At 37.8% G+C, this 18,691-nt stretch overlaps 2 protein-coding genes across 3 annotated transcripts in view; both read left to right on the top strand.

Moving 5' to 3' along the window:
• The window catches only part of P3H2 (prolyl 3-hydroxylase 2), a 158,720-nt gene that overhangs the window by 59,384 nt on the left and 80,645 nt on the right, over positions 1 to 18,691 (top strand). The window lies entirely within an intron of this gene.
• Positions 14,445 to 15,609, top strand: LOC132520770 (RAD52 motif-containing protein 1-like; the record flags this gene model as incomplete). Its single annotated transcript, XM_060149483.1, has 1 exon — positions 14,445 to 15,609. A coding segment is annotated over one exon (735 nt), but the record flags the coding sequence as incomplete, so codon positions are not given.

The raw sequence follows: 18,691 nt of genomic DNA, 5'->3' as shown, positions 1-18,691 counted from the left end.
GTCATTTCTCAAATTAATTTAAATCCTAAAAATGTGTCACATTTTGTGGAACAAATATGCTTCAGAACACATATGGAAAAATGCATTGGAGGAGGGAGACCTAATGACTTTGATTCCATGAAACCATTCTCTCCATATTTATTAATTCACATGTTAACTAACACTTGTATTTGTGTGTGTGTGTTTCCTGTGCTTGTGTATCAGAGAGTGAGTTTTTTTAATATAATTTGTTAGACTTTGGTTTAATTCATTTTTATTGAAATATAATATTTGCTGTATAATAATATAAAAGTACCAGGTATACAATATAGTGATTCACAATTTTTAAAGATTATCCTCCACATAAAATATTGGCAGTATTCCCCATGTTGTACAATATACCTTTGTAGCTTATTTTATACCTAATAGTTTGTACCTCTTAGTCCCCTACACCTATATTGCCCCTCCCCCCTCTCCCCACGGCTAACCACTAGTTTGTTCTCTATATCTGTGAGTCTGCTTCTTTCTTGTTATATTCACTAGTTGCTGTATTTTTTAGATTCCACATATAAGTGATGTCCTGCAGTATTTGTCTTTCTCTGTCTGATTTATTTCACTTGGCATCATGCCGTCAGAGAGTGAGTTTGAAGGCATGCTCATATATAACTGACCAAATTGAAACATAGTTGTCTCGATGGTTGATAAATTGATAGCATGATGAATAAATAATCATTTTAGGATCCCAACTGCCTCAAAAAGAATACAATTCTCCACTTTCCCTCAGAGAGATCATGAAAGCCTGTTATAGTCACCACACATTATCAACTGTTCATCAAGAGAAAAGTAAGCCTGCATCTCCAGAACTTTTTTTTTTTTTAATTTTCCCCTCCCCTCCCTTGCGGTTTAGGCAAAAAGCCAATTTATTGAGCGTGGTGAGGGAGGGCAGGAGTAGATGTGAGAGGATACAGGGTCGAACCACAACTTAAACATCTGGTTTTATTTATGTTCAAGCACCATGCACAGAGCTTAATTAATGTGACTGAAAATAACCGTGTGTCTGCAGAAATGTTGGGTAGGCCTTATGTATGTATATTTCTCTTTCCTAAACACCGATCCTATGCTCCTTATGGCACTGTCAAGATTTAGTTATGAGCACAAGTTATGAATGTGCATAGCAGTTTCTTTGTCTCTTTTCTGACTTTCTGGGCTTTTTTCCCCCCGTAGTTTTCTTTCTAGAAAACTACTACTTTGGCAAGGGTTGAGGATTGAGTCATGGACATGCCTTTACTCGTGTCTTCTGTAATTTGAAGCCAAAATCTGAAGCAAATTCCAATACTGCTGTTTAGCTCTTGAAATGCTAATCACACATATATGCACACACCTGCAAAGCTATTTTTTTTTTGTTCCTCTGGAAGGTTCTAGGACTGGGAGGACATATAGATAGAAAACAGTAAAGAGAATCCCTTTCCTGTCTCTTACAGGACTTTTATTTAAACTCGTGAGTGATTTAATACTGATCAAGAAGAAACAGTGTTCCCAAATATGTTGCAGCTGATATCCAGCTGTTGTCCCTATAGTCCAATCAGATAGTAAGTCTTCAAATAGGGTAAACTGCTGCAGGAGTACATGTGTATGAGTACTTTATGTAAATATTACATAACATACATTTAGCCAAAGAAATGGAAAATAATAACTTTGAAATAGGCCAAAGATATATCAAGCTTATGTTTTCCTTTTTCTGTCTCTCACTCTCCTTCTCTTTTTAAAGTATTTAGTTATTAATGTCAGAGTCCATCAATAACCTAAGTAAAAGGATCTCTAATAAAATGAAGCAAAATCTGGAGTCATTATTTCCAAACCGTTTTTCTTAAAATTAGCAGAAGCCATTTTTCAAATGAAAAGTCTTGAATGATTTTGATTTTAAAAAAGAAAAAAATATAACAATAAATGAAGAGTTTTATTGGTAAAACTGTGTCTCTTCTGTGGCTTACAGTCCTTGAGGTACCTCCAGGAACTTGGTGTGACAACCACTACTCTAGAATATAGGAAATCATAAGACCCATATGAATCAGGAAGGATGAAATAATCTCTCTGTGATTCAGTGTAAGTCAAGTCTAGATCAATAGCCAAAAAAATTACCTCTTGCTTTTTAATAACATGGCCTAGCTTATATTTTGTTTTTCTTAGTGTCATTGCATTCCAAACCAGGGAAACATAAAGATATATTCTTAGGTCAGATGTCCCAAGCAATGCTATGCCTCAGGATCATCTCAAGCTTTTTAAAACACAGGTTTTGGGCTCACAGACCCAGAAGGTCTGAATCGGTAGATCTTATGTTAGGCTTTGGCATTTGCATCCAAAATATTAAAATAAATAAATTAATAAAACCTACCTAGGTGAGTCTTTTGTGCCCCCAGGTTTAGGAACTACTACTGCTCCCCACAAAAGGATAGAATCGTAAAGTCATTGGATTTTCAGTCCAGTGCAGTCAGTACTTTTGATTGCCAGCATGATGCTGATACTAGAGATCAAAGATGGAAGGTCTAATCTATCCTTTTATTCTTAAGGTCTATGATTTCTTTCTTTCACATTCTAGATCATTTCAATTCTGTCTGCTACTTTTTTGAATGTCTACTATATGAGATTAAACAAACAAAAGGCAAAAGTGTGCTCTAAAGAGGAAAATGGATTCAACTATCTAGAATGAGAAGCGGGTTATCTTAAGTACCAGAGTGGAGGGAAAACACAATTCTGTGAGAGCTCAGTGGAATTGACTGTGATTGGAAGCATTAGAAGGATATGAAATAAGTGATCATTGAGTTCTTCCTTGGATTATGAGTAGAATTCTGTGCTGTGTCAAAGAGGGTGGGTTCAAAAAGGGGTTTAAAGCATAGAAAACCTAATGAGTATGGATGGAAGTTTGTAGCTTGTTAGGAGATGATGAGTAGGCTGATGTAGCTCTTTGTCAGAGAAGAGCAGAGAAGGTCCTTAAGAGTGACTATAGTCAAGTTTGGGTTCTTTTTGAAGGTCTCAGGCAGAAGCACCATTACGGAGGTGGTGAACATTTGGGAGAGCAAACTGATACCCCAGGAAAATGAATGGGATATGGCCATGTTAGACATGATAGAAAGAAGGTTTGTATTAATGTTGAAGGAATCCAGGGATATAAAGAATAGATGCAGTTGGGATGAGGATACTTAATTGACATTGAGCTGGTGAAACTGGGGTAGGTTGAGAAGACTGAAGATGCTGTGGATGTGAGAAAGTGTATGGTAGGCACGGGCTCAACCTGATAGTTCTGATGGGTCAGAAGATGGCTGGATGATGTGATAGGGACATCATACTTACTGTTAGCCACAATGATTTTTAACTTCAAGCAAAGTATATTTATTTTAAAGTGAAGGACACTTCTTGGCTATTCAGTTCTTAAAATAACTTGAATAGTTTTTACTCTTTTAATAATATGTGTTCACTGTCAAAGAAAAAATAAAGGATGGAGATGAGTAAAAAGAAGTAACTGAAAATTATTAAATTTATTATTAAATCTCAATGCCCAAGGATAGTCGTTGGTAACACGATGAGGTATTTTTCCAAGTCCCTTTTGTTTCCAACTTATGAGCATTTGTTTCAAAACTGGTATCACCTTACTAATACTTTTTGTAACCTATATTTTCTAACCCCAATATATCATAAAGTTTTTCGATATTCTTAAATCTTCTTCTATAACACTAAGTAGAATGGCTGAAGAGTGTTTCATGATATAAATTACCCCAAATTTCTTTAATTCACACTAATGATAGGCATTTAGTTAGTTTAATCCTCTTTTTAATTGCAAATTTTCCTGAGGAAAATCCCTTTATATCAATTTTTTCATTCATATCTTATTGTTTCTCATCTGTCAATGAGATTTACAGTAAATTCTAAAGTAAATTCTCATCTGTGAGGTTTCTGTGTTGAAACGTTTATTCCTAATTCTTTGCCATCACTGGTCACTGTGGTAAGGTATCAGGTACTAGAGTGGCCCTCACACCCAAAATGGGTGAGAGCCCTGATCCTGTCTTCATCATCATCTACCATGATTTCGTTTGTTCAGAACAATTGAATTTTGAATTTGGCCCCATTATACAAGTTGACTGTTATTCTTTTCCTCGTCTTCCACATAAATAAATCCATTTAGTGTGGTCATAGAGTGAAGGAATTATGCTTATCTTTACCCCTTTGATGTTTGGCACAGATTATCTTTAAGACATTACTTCAAAGTAAGTGTGACATAGGACCAGTGAGGTTCAGCGAGAAAAATAGAACCAGATATATATTAAGAGCTTTATTGTAAGGAAATGGCTTACATGATTGGGGGGCTGGCTAGTAAGTGTGAAATCCATAGAACAGGCCATCAGGAAGAGCAGATGTGAACTTTTGGTCATGAGTTGAAGCTGCCACCTACAGAAGAAACTTATTTTTCTTTAGGGAAGAAGAAGAAATTCTCTTTTTAAGGCCTTTCAACTGATTGAATCAGGCCCACTCAGACTATCTGGGATAATCTCCTTTACTTAAGTAAACTGATTATGGACATTAATCACATCTACAAAATACCTTCACAGCAATATCTAGGTTAATGTTTGGTTGGGGACTGTAGCCTAGCTAAGTTGACACATGAAACTGGTCATTACACTTCTGCAGTTAGTTTTCATTCTCTCTCTGTGTGTCTGTCTCTCTATCCCTCTGTCTCTCTCTTTCTCTCTGCTATAATTGGAACTAAGATTTATGAAAGAATTTTGGGGCAGGGGGATGGGCAAGAATAAAATCTATTAAACAGGAAGCCAAGTTAATGGAAAAAAGAATATTTTTGTTGATTGTTTTTTTCAGATGCCTTTTCTTACAGTGACAGCCCTATTTTTCCTTGCTGAAGGAAAAACAAGTATAAAGATCTTAGCTGCTTGGAAGCTCAGATCTAAGTGTAAATTGCATTAATTTTAATTGCATTAATTTTCCCATCATTTAGCAATAAATCCAAACTCCTTGGCCTGCAATGCATTAGATGATCTGGGCCTTTTTTGCTTATCCAGCTTATTAAGTTCCAGACAAACCAACATTTTTTTTTTTTCCCTCAAAATGCCAAAGTGCTTCTCCCAAGAATCTTTGCTCTTTTCTCTTTGCCTTGAACACATTCTCCAAGTCTTCTCTTTCCTGGCCTTACTATTGGCATCTCAGCTCAAATATTACCCCCTCAGAGAGGGCTTCCTGGCCACCCTAGCTAAAGGAGTCCCCTCATCCCCAAATTACTTTATCCCGCTATCCAATTTTAATTTTTATATTGAAAAGTTATATCTATAATAATCTTAGTGATTTAACAGTTTTCTTAGTTATTATATATCTCCACTTTATCTGCATCTTTTGGGGAACAGAGACTTTTTGTTTTCCACTAAATCATAGTGACAAGATCCTTACCTGACATTTAGTAGAGCTTTACTCCTTACTTATGGAATGAATAAATGATTCCCAATTTACTTTCCAGGTACAATTCATCACTCCTTTCTGTATTTTTTTGGTCTTTCCTTCTAATACTGTCTTTTCCTTTTATATACGTTTTTATTTTAAGCTGCCTTACGATAAATATTATTTTTGGAAGTTTTATGTGTATACACTCTGTTGATAAATGTGTGCCTTTGCAGAGGTAATCAAGTGTCCCTGGTGAGGTGTCTCATTCTCCACTCCTGAGTGGAATATAATATATCAACCTTTTAGAATTCTCACTGGGACCACAGGGACACAGATGTCAGAACAGTATGCTGTGTGTGATGCATTCTAGGAAGCCTCATGGCAGCTGCAAGGGAATAGGGAGCCGAGGGAATGTGCCTTGGCTGAAATTTTCTGTATCATTCCACCACGCTGACTCCTCTGTACAGTAACATTTCTCCCATTTGGCATCTGGTTCAGCCAAAACTAATATGTAATGTGTCGTGATTATGAAGTGTGGTGAGAAGGTGGTGAGTATCTAGGGAATAACTTCTACCTCTAACTAGTGCTGAGGAAGGATTGGCTGATGACTTTCCAAATATCTTGAAAAAGGAGTTGGACACCTATTCATTCCCTTGTTTGTGCTTTTATTTTAAAGACATTTTTTTGACCCTGCATATACTTTAACATGTGCAATATGCTAAAAGTAAAATAATATGTAAACAATTTTCTTTGTAATGTTATACTTATTTGCAAAGAATTTATTATTACCTGGGAAAGCCTGTAAAGCAAGATATTTCTGTTGTTTTGATTTGATTTCTCCCTGGAATTCATCCAGATAACATTCCAAAACTCCAATTTTAGTAACAAAGACCTGATTTTAAGGCAGATTTGCTAGAAAAGAAAAATTTTTTACTTCACCGTGTATGTTCAAAAATAGCATCATTTTATGGGCAGATTATAATTTCAAAGTTTGACTATCATAGTTAGCAGATATTTTATGAAATATGTTGTACTTTATTTTCTCTATTGCCTATATTGTTCTCTGGTAGGAGGAACGTGAATTTATGTAGATTATCAGGGTATCATTAGGGCAGTTTTTGGTAACGGATTAATGATTATGCCACTCTAAGAATTTCTTAATTGGAAATGTGCCACATAGAATTTCACCAATTCCTACTCTGATAGTCATAAAAGGGTGTATAATAGGATAGATAATATATACCAACAAAAATAGAACTCAGAAGAGAAAATTATAATTTTCATGATTATCAGAAAATAATATTTGTGGTTTATGATTGTTCTTCTGCAGATGTGAGTGTTCTAGTTTCAGAAGGAGAAAGTTTCCCCAAATGTCATTTGCTTTTATGAAGTCCCTTGTGCAAGAATGCAATTTTCTGTTTGTACCTCAATGCACTAAGACCACCCACATTGTCAGTATTATTTGAATTATGAAATAACTCTGTTGCCTGGATTTTTTTCTTCCCAGAAAACTTTACCATCATAGATAAAGGCAGGTTACTCTATTTACATATGCTAACTATTTAAGTGACTGACCTTGACCCATAGTCAGTAGCTTTGCTAATGTTCATAAATTACAAAAGGAATGTCTTCTCCAGCTGAAGTTGGGTAGTAATTGTAAACCTAAAATAGTAAATGAGAGGAATGTTGCACATGGAGGTCCAGCTAGCAGCATGTTATTTATACAAATTTTTGGACCACCTTTGGACAGGATAAAAAAACTGTCATCAAATGATTAACCACCTCATGGTTAGATGGGCTGCTTCATGTCATCAGTAGCATGTCCTGTCCTACACTGTACATGAAACACAAGTCATAATAGTTGCTGATGAAAGACAGACAGGAAATTCACTTAGCTCTAAGAAATGGGAAAATTTAACTGGGGGGAAGATAACATGGGAATTTGAGAGCTGTGTTCAAGTTTTGGAATGAGTGTAAGGAAGAAATAAGGTGGGACTTCTTAGAAATGCCTGGAGAAGTCAGAACCACTCAGGGATGGGAGGATTTTATAAAGTCACAGTGCAGCACAGTCAAATCTAATCCAGTGAGCTCCTTAACCTTGAAAGAGATCACATAGAGCCTGGACCGTCCAGTGGTGGTGTAGATGCAGACATAGAGGAGGAAATTGATTGGAGTTTTTATAAAACCCCAGATTTGTTTTAAGGCATCATGCCTCCCTCAGGCACTGCCAGTTACTGAGTATTTACTAAATGAAAAATATTGTCCTAGAAACTAGGAAGAGAAAATAAGCATAAATTATATCCTAGTTAAACTGTAGACAAGCAAGTAAGAATCATAGAGGCTTAGTACTTTGCCCAGTAGTTGATAACACTGAGATTCAAAGCCTTATTGGCTTCAAAGCTTTTTTGTTTGTTTTATTTTTTTCCCTTTTCCATCAGAAATGAACTTGCTGACTTAGCAGTCAAATTAGTTATATTTCCGTATCTCCCTCCTCTTCCTGCAATTGCTAGAAAACTAAAAGGGAGACTGTGAGTACAGTGGAAAGAATATTTTAGTGAGAAACCTGAATTTTAGCTCTGATTCTGCTATTGACCCTTAGGACCTTGAACAAACCTTCCATCCTCACCCCAGTTATCCCTGAGCTGCAGTGTCCCCTTGAGAAGATCAGAGAGGGTGGCCTCTGTGCTTCCTTTCAGCCCCGACACCGTGTCACTCTCTGACTTCAGCCTCCTCCACCTAACCCTGGGAAACATTGCTGAGGACTTGTGGAACCTGTCGGCTGGGGGTTGATTATCCTTATTCTCATTCTCATTTCTAATCATGACATAAACACTCGGTTGATATCAAGAACAGGATAAGGGTTTGAAAGAGGTATAATATTTTCCCAATAAAGATCTTACAGGCTGCCATTCTCCCTTCCACCAACATAAGGTACTAGTTCCAGAAGAATGAAAAGTTGCTGAAAGCTGTGAATTACCCACAGCAAATCAGCACTCTTTCCACTCATCACTCTGTGGCCTCATCATCTCCATTTGTCTGTGGGATCCTCATGGCTTTCTGGATGTTAGAGACACTAGTTCCTTAATTTTGATTTGTTGCTCTGGTTCTTAGTGGGTGAGAACTGCCTGCATTTCATGAAGGCATGCAATAAGTCTCAGATGAGACCTTACTATAGTTAACTAGAAATGTGATAAATGTAAGACTCCATCTTCAAACACACACACACACACACACACACACACACACACACACACACACACACCTCTATTCGTTTATAATAGTGATATTGCAAAAGTGATTTTGGAATTGTTTCATTCCATATATTTCCAAGCACTTTCTTATATTTCTTCTTTCACAGCCCTTCACTAATAGGCCATGTATCTGGTTCTGTTCTGTTACTGGAGATTATTTTAGGGGAAAAATATATAATGACTCTCTCTAATGGTTAAATTTCAAATGAAAAGCTCCACCTGCCTTCATTTTTAGCATTAGAATCTATCAGCCTTTTTTCCTACTCAAGCTTTCTACCAAAGTGTTCTTTTATTTCTGTGAAAAGCAAACATAAGCGTTCACCAGTTTTCTCCAGAATGTGGTGCTCTGGGGACAAATTTTCACTGCCTCTTGTTACTAATAACAGTCAACATGCTGGAATCCCACATACCCTTAAAAGGTATCAGTAACTATGCCAATGTGAAATAGGAACCACCATTCCTTTGAATCCAGGCCAAAAGTTTTAGTACACTAAAACTGGGACTGGAGGTGATGTGAAATAGAAAATATGGTATTTTTATTCGTAGGTTGTTCTGAAGGAAGTTGCCATATTAATCTTTAAAATCATTGCTTAAATACAATAATCTCTTACATTGCTATATAGCTTTAGAGTTTGTAACCTACTTTGATATATTTTGATATATCCCACAATACTCCTGTGAGACAGATGGCCAGGAGACATATATATATATATACACACACACACACACACACACACACACACACACACACACACACACACACACAAAATGACATTCATAGGATGTCCTGACAAGGAGACAAAGTAAACAAGTGAAAAAAAAATTTGGAACCATATCATCTGATTCCTAATACTGTACTCTTTCTGCTGTCTACACTGAAATTTCGTGGACACGTGCAATAAACTTTATATACTGGACCAGTTTTTTTTAAAAAGCATCAAATACCCAGTGATCCCCAGCCCCCAACACAGTACATAATCTGAGATTCCTATTTATGTCTACTAGGTTAGTTACGCATCAGAGGACTCTACTCCAGATGGGTCTTCAACAAAATCAATAACTTTCTTCCTCCCTCACGCTCCACTGCTCCACCATTGCACTGGGAAAATAGGGGCCAGTTTACTGTCTTTAAAGCACCTAATTGCCAGATGACATCCAGGCAATTGTAGACTTTAATCATTAATGTATTTCCCTTAGAGGAATGTGTTTTGGGTGTATATGTGATTCTAAACTGTAAAAAACTAGGTAACCAAAATGAAGTAATTACTTTCTGATATGTTGAGAAATTTTAAAAAGTTGAACTTCCCATGACCATGAATTTTTAAGTTCTGTTTATGGTATTACTTTCCACTCAACAGTTCAGAATTGTCCTTATGGCCAATAAAGGCAGATTGTCTCTCTCTGTCCTTGGGGACATATAAAGCCACATAAAAGCAATTGGGAGAAATTACTTAATTTAAGTTTTAAAATGTTAATGGAGGGTAAACAGTGACCAAACCGGATGCTGAGCTATTGACCTAGGTCTTTGGGGCCTTTCACGTTGCAGAATAGCTGTTACTTCCTTTAAGCATTTGCAAGTCAGGCATGGAAACTTTTAAGCAGGCTGGTTTTCATTCTGTAATTGCACTAAGTGGAAGCCAGCTGTGAGCCTCTCAGGACCCTTTATTGGACTGAGATTTTAAACATTTTGCTGAGTAGGCAGTAAAGTTTTCTTCTCTTTATTCCCACCCTCTTGGTGAAAATGCACTCTTAATAAGCTGAAAGGAAACGGGGTGTGAAAATAAGAAATGAAGAACTTGTGTTGAACACAGATTTTAGTGCTTCCCTAACGGTCACACAAGCCACCAAATGGAACTTAATTTATGACTATTACATACGAGCTGTGTGTAGATACTCAGTAAATATTTGTTGAATGGATCGCATATTGGTTAACTCACTTTGTGCATATAGTATGATAGACGTATATCCAGTCTATCTGCAAGGCCAGTAGCTTTCCAGACAGGAATTCAGTTTGCTCTGAGTTGAGGCTACTTTGTATAAGGCCAACAAACTAAAAGATGCACATGTCTTAAGTCAAAATCATCACCACACCTCAAAAAATGCTACTTCCCATGTTCCTGATCATGAAGATGAAAGCATTGCCTTCATGGAGAATGGATATGATGGATATGATTTTTTTTCTTTGGTTCATACATCAGTTGTCCTTGGATGACCATTCAGATCAGATTCATGTCTTACAAAAAGATGATTCAGTTGTAGGTCTTGACTCTGATGGAACAGGTTGATTTTCCAGTTATTCTGCAAGTGACAGATTCAGTAACCATTAGTTGGCATTCTCTCTTACAAGCCTGAAATCACCCTTTTTTTTTTTTTTTTTTTTTTTTTTTTGCGGTACACGGGCCTCTCACCGTTGTGGCCTCTCCCGTTGCGGAGCACAGGCTCCGGACACGCAGGCCCAGCTGCCATGGTTCACGGGCCCAGCCGCTCCGCGGCATGTGGGATCCTCCCGGACCGGGGCACAAACCCGTGTCCCCTGCATCGGCAGGCGGACTCTCAACCACTGCGCCACCAGGGAAGCCCCGAAATCACCCTATTTTGAACTCAGGTTTGTGGATTAAATGAGCTACGTAATCATGCTATAGACCCAATAAAAACTATTTAAATATTCTATCAGTGCCTTGGAAACATCCCCATAATACATAATGCCTTACAGTGATAAACTGTAAGGCAAATTTCTGTGGTGCCAGTTACTATGGGCATCGATACACAAATGCTGAGTCATTGCATGGAAAAGGATTAAAAGGCTGAATATACCTTTAAGAAATGTCTAATGCAACCATAGTTACCTTTCTCATTTCTCCACAGTCCAGTGAGTTTTGTTTTTTTTTGTCCAGTGAGTTTTTGTTCTGTTCCTTAATCCTAGAGTGTACAGTAATCTTTTTAGCTATATCACATAGAGGAAATACAGGGAACAGACAGCTTAATGCGTTCATTTTATTTATTTCATCCATCCAACACCTACAGGATGTTCTAGACTCTGAGGAGAAACAAGAATGAATAAGTCCTGGGACTTCCCTGGTGGCACAGTGGTTAAGAATCCGCCTGCCAGAGCAGGGGACACGGGTTCAAGCCCTGGTCCAGGAAGATCCCACATGCCATGGAGCAACTAAGCCCGTGCACCACAACTACTGAGCCTGCGCTCTAGAACCCACGAGTCACAACTACTGAGCCCACGTGCCACAACTACTGAAGCCTGGGTGCCTAGAGGCTGTGCTCCGCAACAAGAGAAGCCACCGCAGTGAGAAGCCCGCGCACCATAACAAAGAGTAGCCCCTGTGTGCTGCAGCTAGAGAAAGCCCACGTGCAGCATCGAAGACCCAATGCAGCCAAAAATAAATAATTACAAAAATACATAAATAAAAAAGAATGAATAAGTCCTATTTTCTACCCTTAGCAAGTTCACTATAAGTAGAAAATCAACTCAAATAATCTCTCATATTGATCCCTCCCTCCTGTGAGTCCCCATGCTATTTTGGAGGCCTTCTTGGGGATATAGTGTAGTCTATCTTTAGAATCTTATGTGTGTTCCTTGCATGCTTCTTGGTGGACTTGGAACTCCTGGAAGCAAAGACTGTGTCTTCCTCCTTTTGTATCCCTGGTTCCCACTATTATTCCTAGTGTATATTATGAACTTACATGTTTCCTCATCTGTAAGTGAGGAAGTGAGGATAATGCATGCTACATCTTATAAAGTTATGATATCAAAATTAGATGCATTAAATTTTGCAGTCTGTGAAACACTATACCAATGAAAAGAATCACTCTTATTAAAATGGAATATATGCTTTCATTTAACTCTCAGTTGCCATTTAACTACACCTGGCAATGATGTTTGAAGGGATCTCAGGGGCCTTACTATTAGTGGAAAACTGAACCATCATGCATCCCATAAAATTTTCCTTCCTTATAATGCTCAATTGTTAAAAAAAAAATTTAAAGTAGGTTCTAATGAAGCATATTAAGTATAGCTTATTCGTCAAACTCTTAACCTCTGTCTTGACCATAAAATATGAATTATTGTGGTATACGGGTCTATTCAGGGTATGATAAATGCTGTATGTACTTCGGGAGGAAACTATAAGGTATGTTTCTGGCTTGCCTTGAGGAAGAAATAAATGGCCTATGCAGTCACTTCCATCTCTGGTTTCAATGATTAATGCATCCTAGAGGAACAACTTCCTTTAGGCTGCAATGCCAGTTGCTATCCTTATTTCATCCCTTGAGTTTTACAGGGAATGTGAACTGAAAAATATTTAGCTTTTATTTTAGATAACTTTTTTCCTTGACTCCTGCTTGTGTCTTTTACATTTTTTTTTCCATTCTGGAGTTAGTTTTTCTTGTGCGTATCTAGGTTGTTATCTAGGAGGACACGGGAGGTGATAGAGATAATGCCGGGCTGTGCCTAAGGTTTGGAGGTAGAGCGGATGCTCAGGAGGCTGCGAGAGGCCTCAGCAGCTCAAGTGCCAAGAGGTTCTGTGTGTCTTACCTTGTTACTCACTCATGGCCTCTATGAGGCTTGGGACCAATCAGGATTCCATGTTAGTGCCAGGTCTTCACTTGCTATGTCGTTAGGTGCAGTAGATAAGCATTTTGTGAAACCATTTGAGTGTATTTTGCATTCTTTCATGAGATGGTTAGTCAGGTGTGGCCACAAGAGGGGACAAGGTTCAGGAAAACAAAGTTTATTATATCCACAGCTTCTAAAGAGAGGCACTGCATGCCATGAGGGAGTCATGTAGTGGGAACATCAATGGGGCCAGCTCAACCAAGCAGCTGGGGGGGCCGAGAAAGAAAGAGGACCCATGGGCAAGTGCCTTTATTGGGGGTCAAGGTGGAGTACATAAGCAAAAGGCACAAGAAGATTTTCTGGGTGTGTTTGAAGGTCACTAAATCACAGTCGGGGCAGGGAGGAAAGGGTACTTGTGGCAAGGGCCAGCCTTATGCCACCTGTGCAGAAGCTCAGGGCCTCTATTTATTCACTGCAATGGGAATAATCCATTGTCTTATTTTTTTTAAATCATGATTTCATGTAACAAACATTGAATGTCTGCAATATATGTCATCAGAAGAAAAGCAAAAGGCAAAAAAAAAAAAAAAAGAATTAGATACAGCATCCACAGTTAAATTGCTTACGATTTGATTTTATCAAAATGCCTTACCGTAGATTCATCAACATTCATACTTCAAATGACTAATGTGCATCAGTCATTTAAAATAACCTTAAAAAGCATGCTGATTAATAACTATATGAAGATAGCAATACTATGCAAATGCATAGGATGCATAGGTACGGGAGATTGAGGTATTGAGACTGAGGGAAAAGGACTGATATTAAAAATCCATTTGCTAAAATCTCAGATCACGGTATCTTATTATTTTCTGAAGATTTTATCCAGAGCAGTGATTTTTCCTCAGAGTCCATATTTTTGTTGAGGCTTGGGGATCTATGAAATCCATAATATTGTATGCACGACTGTGTGCACACGGGCATCCTTCTGGGGAGAAATCTAAAGTTTACGCTAATTTCTAAAAGTAATAATCCAGTCATATTAAAAATCACTAATGCATATTTGACTTATAATTTACTTCTCCTTTTAGGGAAGACAGTGTGTTTGGTGGAAAGATCCTAGAATTAAGATGGAAAGGCATAGGCACGTGCAGTGACAATAGGATGGTGGAGTTGGTACCTTTTGCGGTTCCCATCACGGGTGACAAAACCTTGCTGGTGTGGGAGCTGAGCTCTGGACCCATGGCCGAGGCCTTGCAATCTTCTCCCAGTTTGGCCTTCTGTATTCGGTCCGAGTCTTCCCAGATGCAGCAGTGGCCGGTCCTGGGTTCTATGCCATCATCAAGTTTTATTCAGCAAGGGATGCCCACAGAGCCCAAAAGGCATGCGACCAGAAGCAGCTTTTTCAGACATCTCCAGTGAAGGTTCGTCTCGGCACCAGATATAAGGCGATTCAACATAATACGCCTGCCCTAAATGGCTCCAGATACCAAGAATTGGCAAATTACTACTTTGGTTTCAATAGGTGGTCAAAAAGGATCATCAGGCTTCAGGATCTTTCTAACCTTGAAGAAAGGGAAAAGGAAGATATTGTGACACCACTTCCCAAGCAAAGCCTGAAGTTCTTTTGTGCTTTAGAGGCGGTATTGCCCTCCCACGAGTGCAGGAGTCCCGGAGTTGGCATGGCTGAGGAACCTGTGGATAACTTGGAGGAAGGGTCGTTATCATTCCTTATGAAAAGGAAGCTAACCCAGAAGGTTGCTATTCAGAAGGCTATGAGAGATGCATTCCAGAAACAGCTGATTGTGGTTTTAGAAAGTGGTAAAACAGCTGTGGCATGTAGATCGTGTGAAGAGGTCACAGATGCTAGAACTGAAGAAGAACTGCAGGATTTAATTCAAGTATGTGGAGATAAAAGCTCAAGGGGTACACAGCCAGCGTAGCCATAATTCAAAACAACCAGCAGGATTTGGAAGACTTTGGCATGTCTACTCAGCTCTGTCATCCTTAGGAAAAGGTGAAACTCTGAAACTGCTTTTGAGGCAGGGAATTTCTAGGACTTTTCCAAGTCCCGAGCCTTGTCTCTGGCCCCTTATTTGAAGTTTGGAGAGCAGGATCAAGGGCCATCAGTGTACGTCTACAGTTGTGGATCCAGGAGAAGACACAGGCCTTTTAGAACTCCCCTCTAATAGAATTGCAGGGATTTGGGAAGAAAGTAACTATGGCCTTAAGTGTGATTATGCTACAGTGTTTAAAAACTATTCATGCCTTTCAAGTAAGGTATATTACCCAGATCTCAGCATCTCACATATATCTTGTGTTAAATATTTTGCCGAAGAACCTTTCTGTAAACCAATTATATGGATGCCTCAAATTAGGGATTAAGTTGTCAACGTAATTTCTAAAAGAAAACATTAATGTACTGCATATAGGATTTTTATTAAAAAGGAGCAAAAAATGTGTTTCATGTCATTGAGAGCTTAATTTGGGGCTAGATTTCTGATTATTTAACTCACCCCAATGTTGCAAAGTTTGTTTTGAAGGGAAGAAAGTAGAGAAAGAAAAGGTGGTTATGTTCTGAAAAATGTAAAAATTTTGAAAGTTTTTCCTGTACAGTATAATTATTTTAATTCAATTTAAGTCAGTCAAGGAAACTTCAGACGTATCCATGTTTGGGCTTTAAGAAGTCTAGCTTCCTGTGAAACGTGAGAGGAAAGGATTCCATATTGATACTAAAGATTTCGGAAGCCTGATTATAACAACAGATCCATTCCTAAATGAGGCCAATCTTGGAATCAGTTCCATTTAGAAACCATTATGTGCTAGGCACTGGAAATAAGATGAAGCTCCTTCTCTCTTGGAGTTTAGGTGTTAAAGGTGTACCAGACAATTAAAAAGGACTAAAATTAAATAGATTATGAAAAGGACTGTGAAGAAAGTAATAGGGTGCTAGTTACAGTATTTCAAAAAAATTACTTAACATGCTGACTTTAACATTCTAAGTGTCTTCTCCATGTGTGCACACAGGGTAGACCTCTGAAAAGTGACACTGTAGTTTTTTCTAGATTAATGGCTCTGTTGAGACAAGGTGGGATGTGGGAAGTTTCCCCATGCTAATGTAAAGGGCCGTTCACTTGGTTTTAGACTCTCTTTCCCAGAATGAATTGCTCACCTGCCCCAAACCCCTTCTACAGAAGTTCTGGAGTCATCACTGATTCAGTGGTAACCCCTAATAACAGAGTGGTGAATTAATAATGAGACGTGAATACTGAGAGTTTGGAGGAAATGGCAACATTTTATTTTATTTTATTGATTTTTTTTTTTTTTGGCATCTTTGTTGGAGTATATTTGCTTTACAAAGGTGTGTTAGTTTCTGTTTTATAACAAAGTAAATCAGTTATGCATAAAAAAAAGATGGAAAGGCATAAATTATAGTCCTTAATTCTTTCCTTTCTACCTGTGTGACTTCAGAGAAATTACTCAACTACGGTGTCTTTATCTTTAAAATGGGCAGATACTCTGTTTTCACCTGAGAGTCAAATAAAATGGGTTATGTGACTGGCTAAAATAAATAAAAAATATACCACATAGAGATTATTACTATTATCTTAGGTTATTTGGGCTTTTGCATCTGCCAATCCATGATACTTTTATTTGTTAGTTAAAAATTTTATTATATTACCAAGTAAATATATCCTTCCTACCTTGCCAATGTTGTCAACTTAGTTTTTCAAAGAATGATTACCCAGTTCATAGATTTTCCATGTTTTTGGAAGCCTTTGTTTTTAAATGAATCAATGTAAGTATCTAATACACCATGACAACTGCCTAGTCTATATCATAGTAAGGGCAGGAGCAGGGTGACCACTGTGCTAGTGCAGAGCCGGGGATATCCCTGGCCTCTGTCAGATTCTACAAAGGAAACTTGGGAGAACTACTTTTGTTTCCTTTGAATAAAGGTCAATAGTAGGTTGAGTGAATGAGGTTGAGGAAGAAATAGAAAGAATAGAGATGAATGTGTTTTGACATTAGATTATGAGTTGAATTCCCTGCCTTGGCTCCATGCAATCGTAAGTTCTCATATTCTTTCTGAGACTCAATGTTACTATTTTTAAAACGGAGATAAAAAAGAATGATCTCACAAGATTATAGTAAGCCTGACGCAATTATATCTGTAGGTTGCAGCTTGTCAACTATAAAGTGATATACTACTTTAAATGTTGTTAGTCATTAAGGAATAATCATTTCAAGACAGTTCCAAAGTGCAAGATGATTAGATCACTCTCTTGGCGTTTGTTCTGATAGGATTTCACTAGTATTTTATTTATTTAAATATATATATTTGAATATATACATATATATACACACACACATATATATGTAGTCTGTGTGTACTCATTATTTGCTATTTGTTTGGGGACACGTGTGATAAGCAGGCTGCATCATTAGTTGACAGCAAACTTCTCAAATGAGAATCAAAGACGACATAAAAACCAGTGAGAAAGAATTTGGAAGAAAAGAGAGAGTCATGTGGTAAAAAAGACAGAAACTGCCACTTCATATTAGAGACGAACAGAGGTAGGAAGGAGGTGGTAGTGACCGCTAGGACTTTCAGAGGTAAATTTTGTTCTGAAAGTGGAAAAATGGGAAGCCAAATGATGTAGAAGTATAACAGTAGCAGAGACAGTGATTGTAATAGAATAAAATTGTTAGTAGGTAGTTTCCAGGGACTCTTCACTGCAGTTTCCCATCTATGACAAACTAAACTTCCTTAACAATTGAGCACATATTCTGCTTATACCTTTTGTTCCCTTCCCCTACTCCAAATCTCAGTGCTAATTAGCAGCACATGTTAGGGGAAGAAAGCCTGGTAAGACATTCCTACATGAGATCTTGGTTTGCTTCAAATCTCCCAGATGCCCTCAAGCTCAACAGATGGTTCTTGCTTTTGTTTAAAGAAGAATAACTTTGAGGTATCAATAGTGCAACACCCCAACCCTGCTGCCTTTTAGTGAAAATTAAGGCAAAGGGCATGTTAACCATATCAACAAAATAGGAGAAGTAAAAGGGAAACCCATAGGTTCCTTGATGGGTGACAGAGAATTGGTAAATAGATCATAGCTGGTGGATCAAAACGGAATGACAAAAAGGATGTCCCCCAAAATGGAATCACAATTTCAAAATAGAGAATAAATTATTTAACTGTTTAAGACCCTGTAATTTTTAGTGAGTTAAAACTTTACCTATGTAATAAGCTTTATGTTCAGATAAAATGTGATAATGTTTATAGGATGTTATATTGATTAACTCACTCAGTTCCTAAATACAGTGGGATGGGTGGGGTGTCAATTCTTCTCATAACCATTTTATATATAATGAACCAGAGAAGTTAAAATGTTCTCCTAAAGTCATGCAACAAATAATGCAGGAGTCAAAGGTCAAATGCTGGTCTTCT

Source organism: Lagenorhynchus albirostris, chromosome 5 (genome assembly GCF_949774975.1).
Source record: "Lagenorhynchus albirostris chromosome 5, mLagAlb1.1, whole genome shotgun sequence".
Classification (NCBI taxonomy): domain Eukaryota; kingdom Metazoa; phylum Chordata; class Mammalia; order Artiodactyla; family Delphinidae; genus Lagenorhynchus; species Lagenorhynchus albirostris.
Note: the sequence above shows the minus strand (reverse complement) of the source record. Positions and strands in the feature narration are given on the sequence as shown.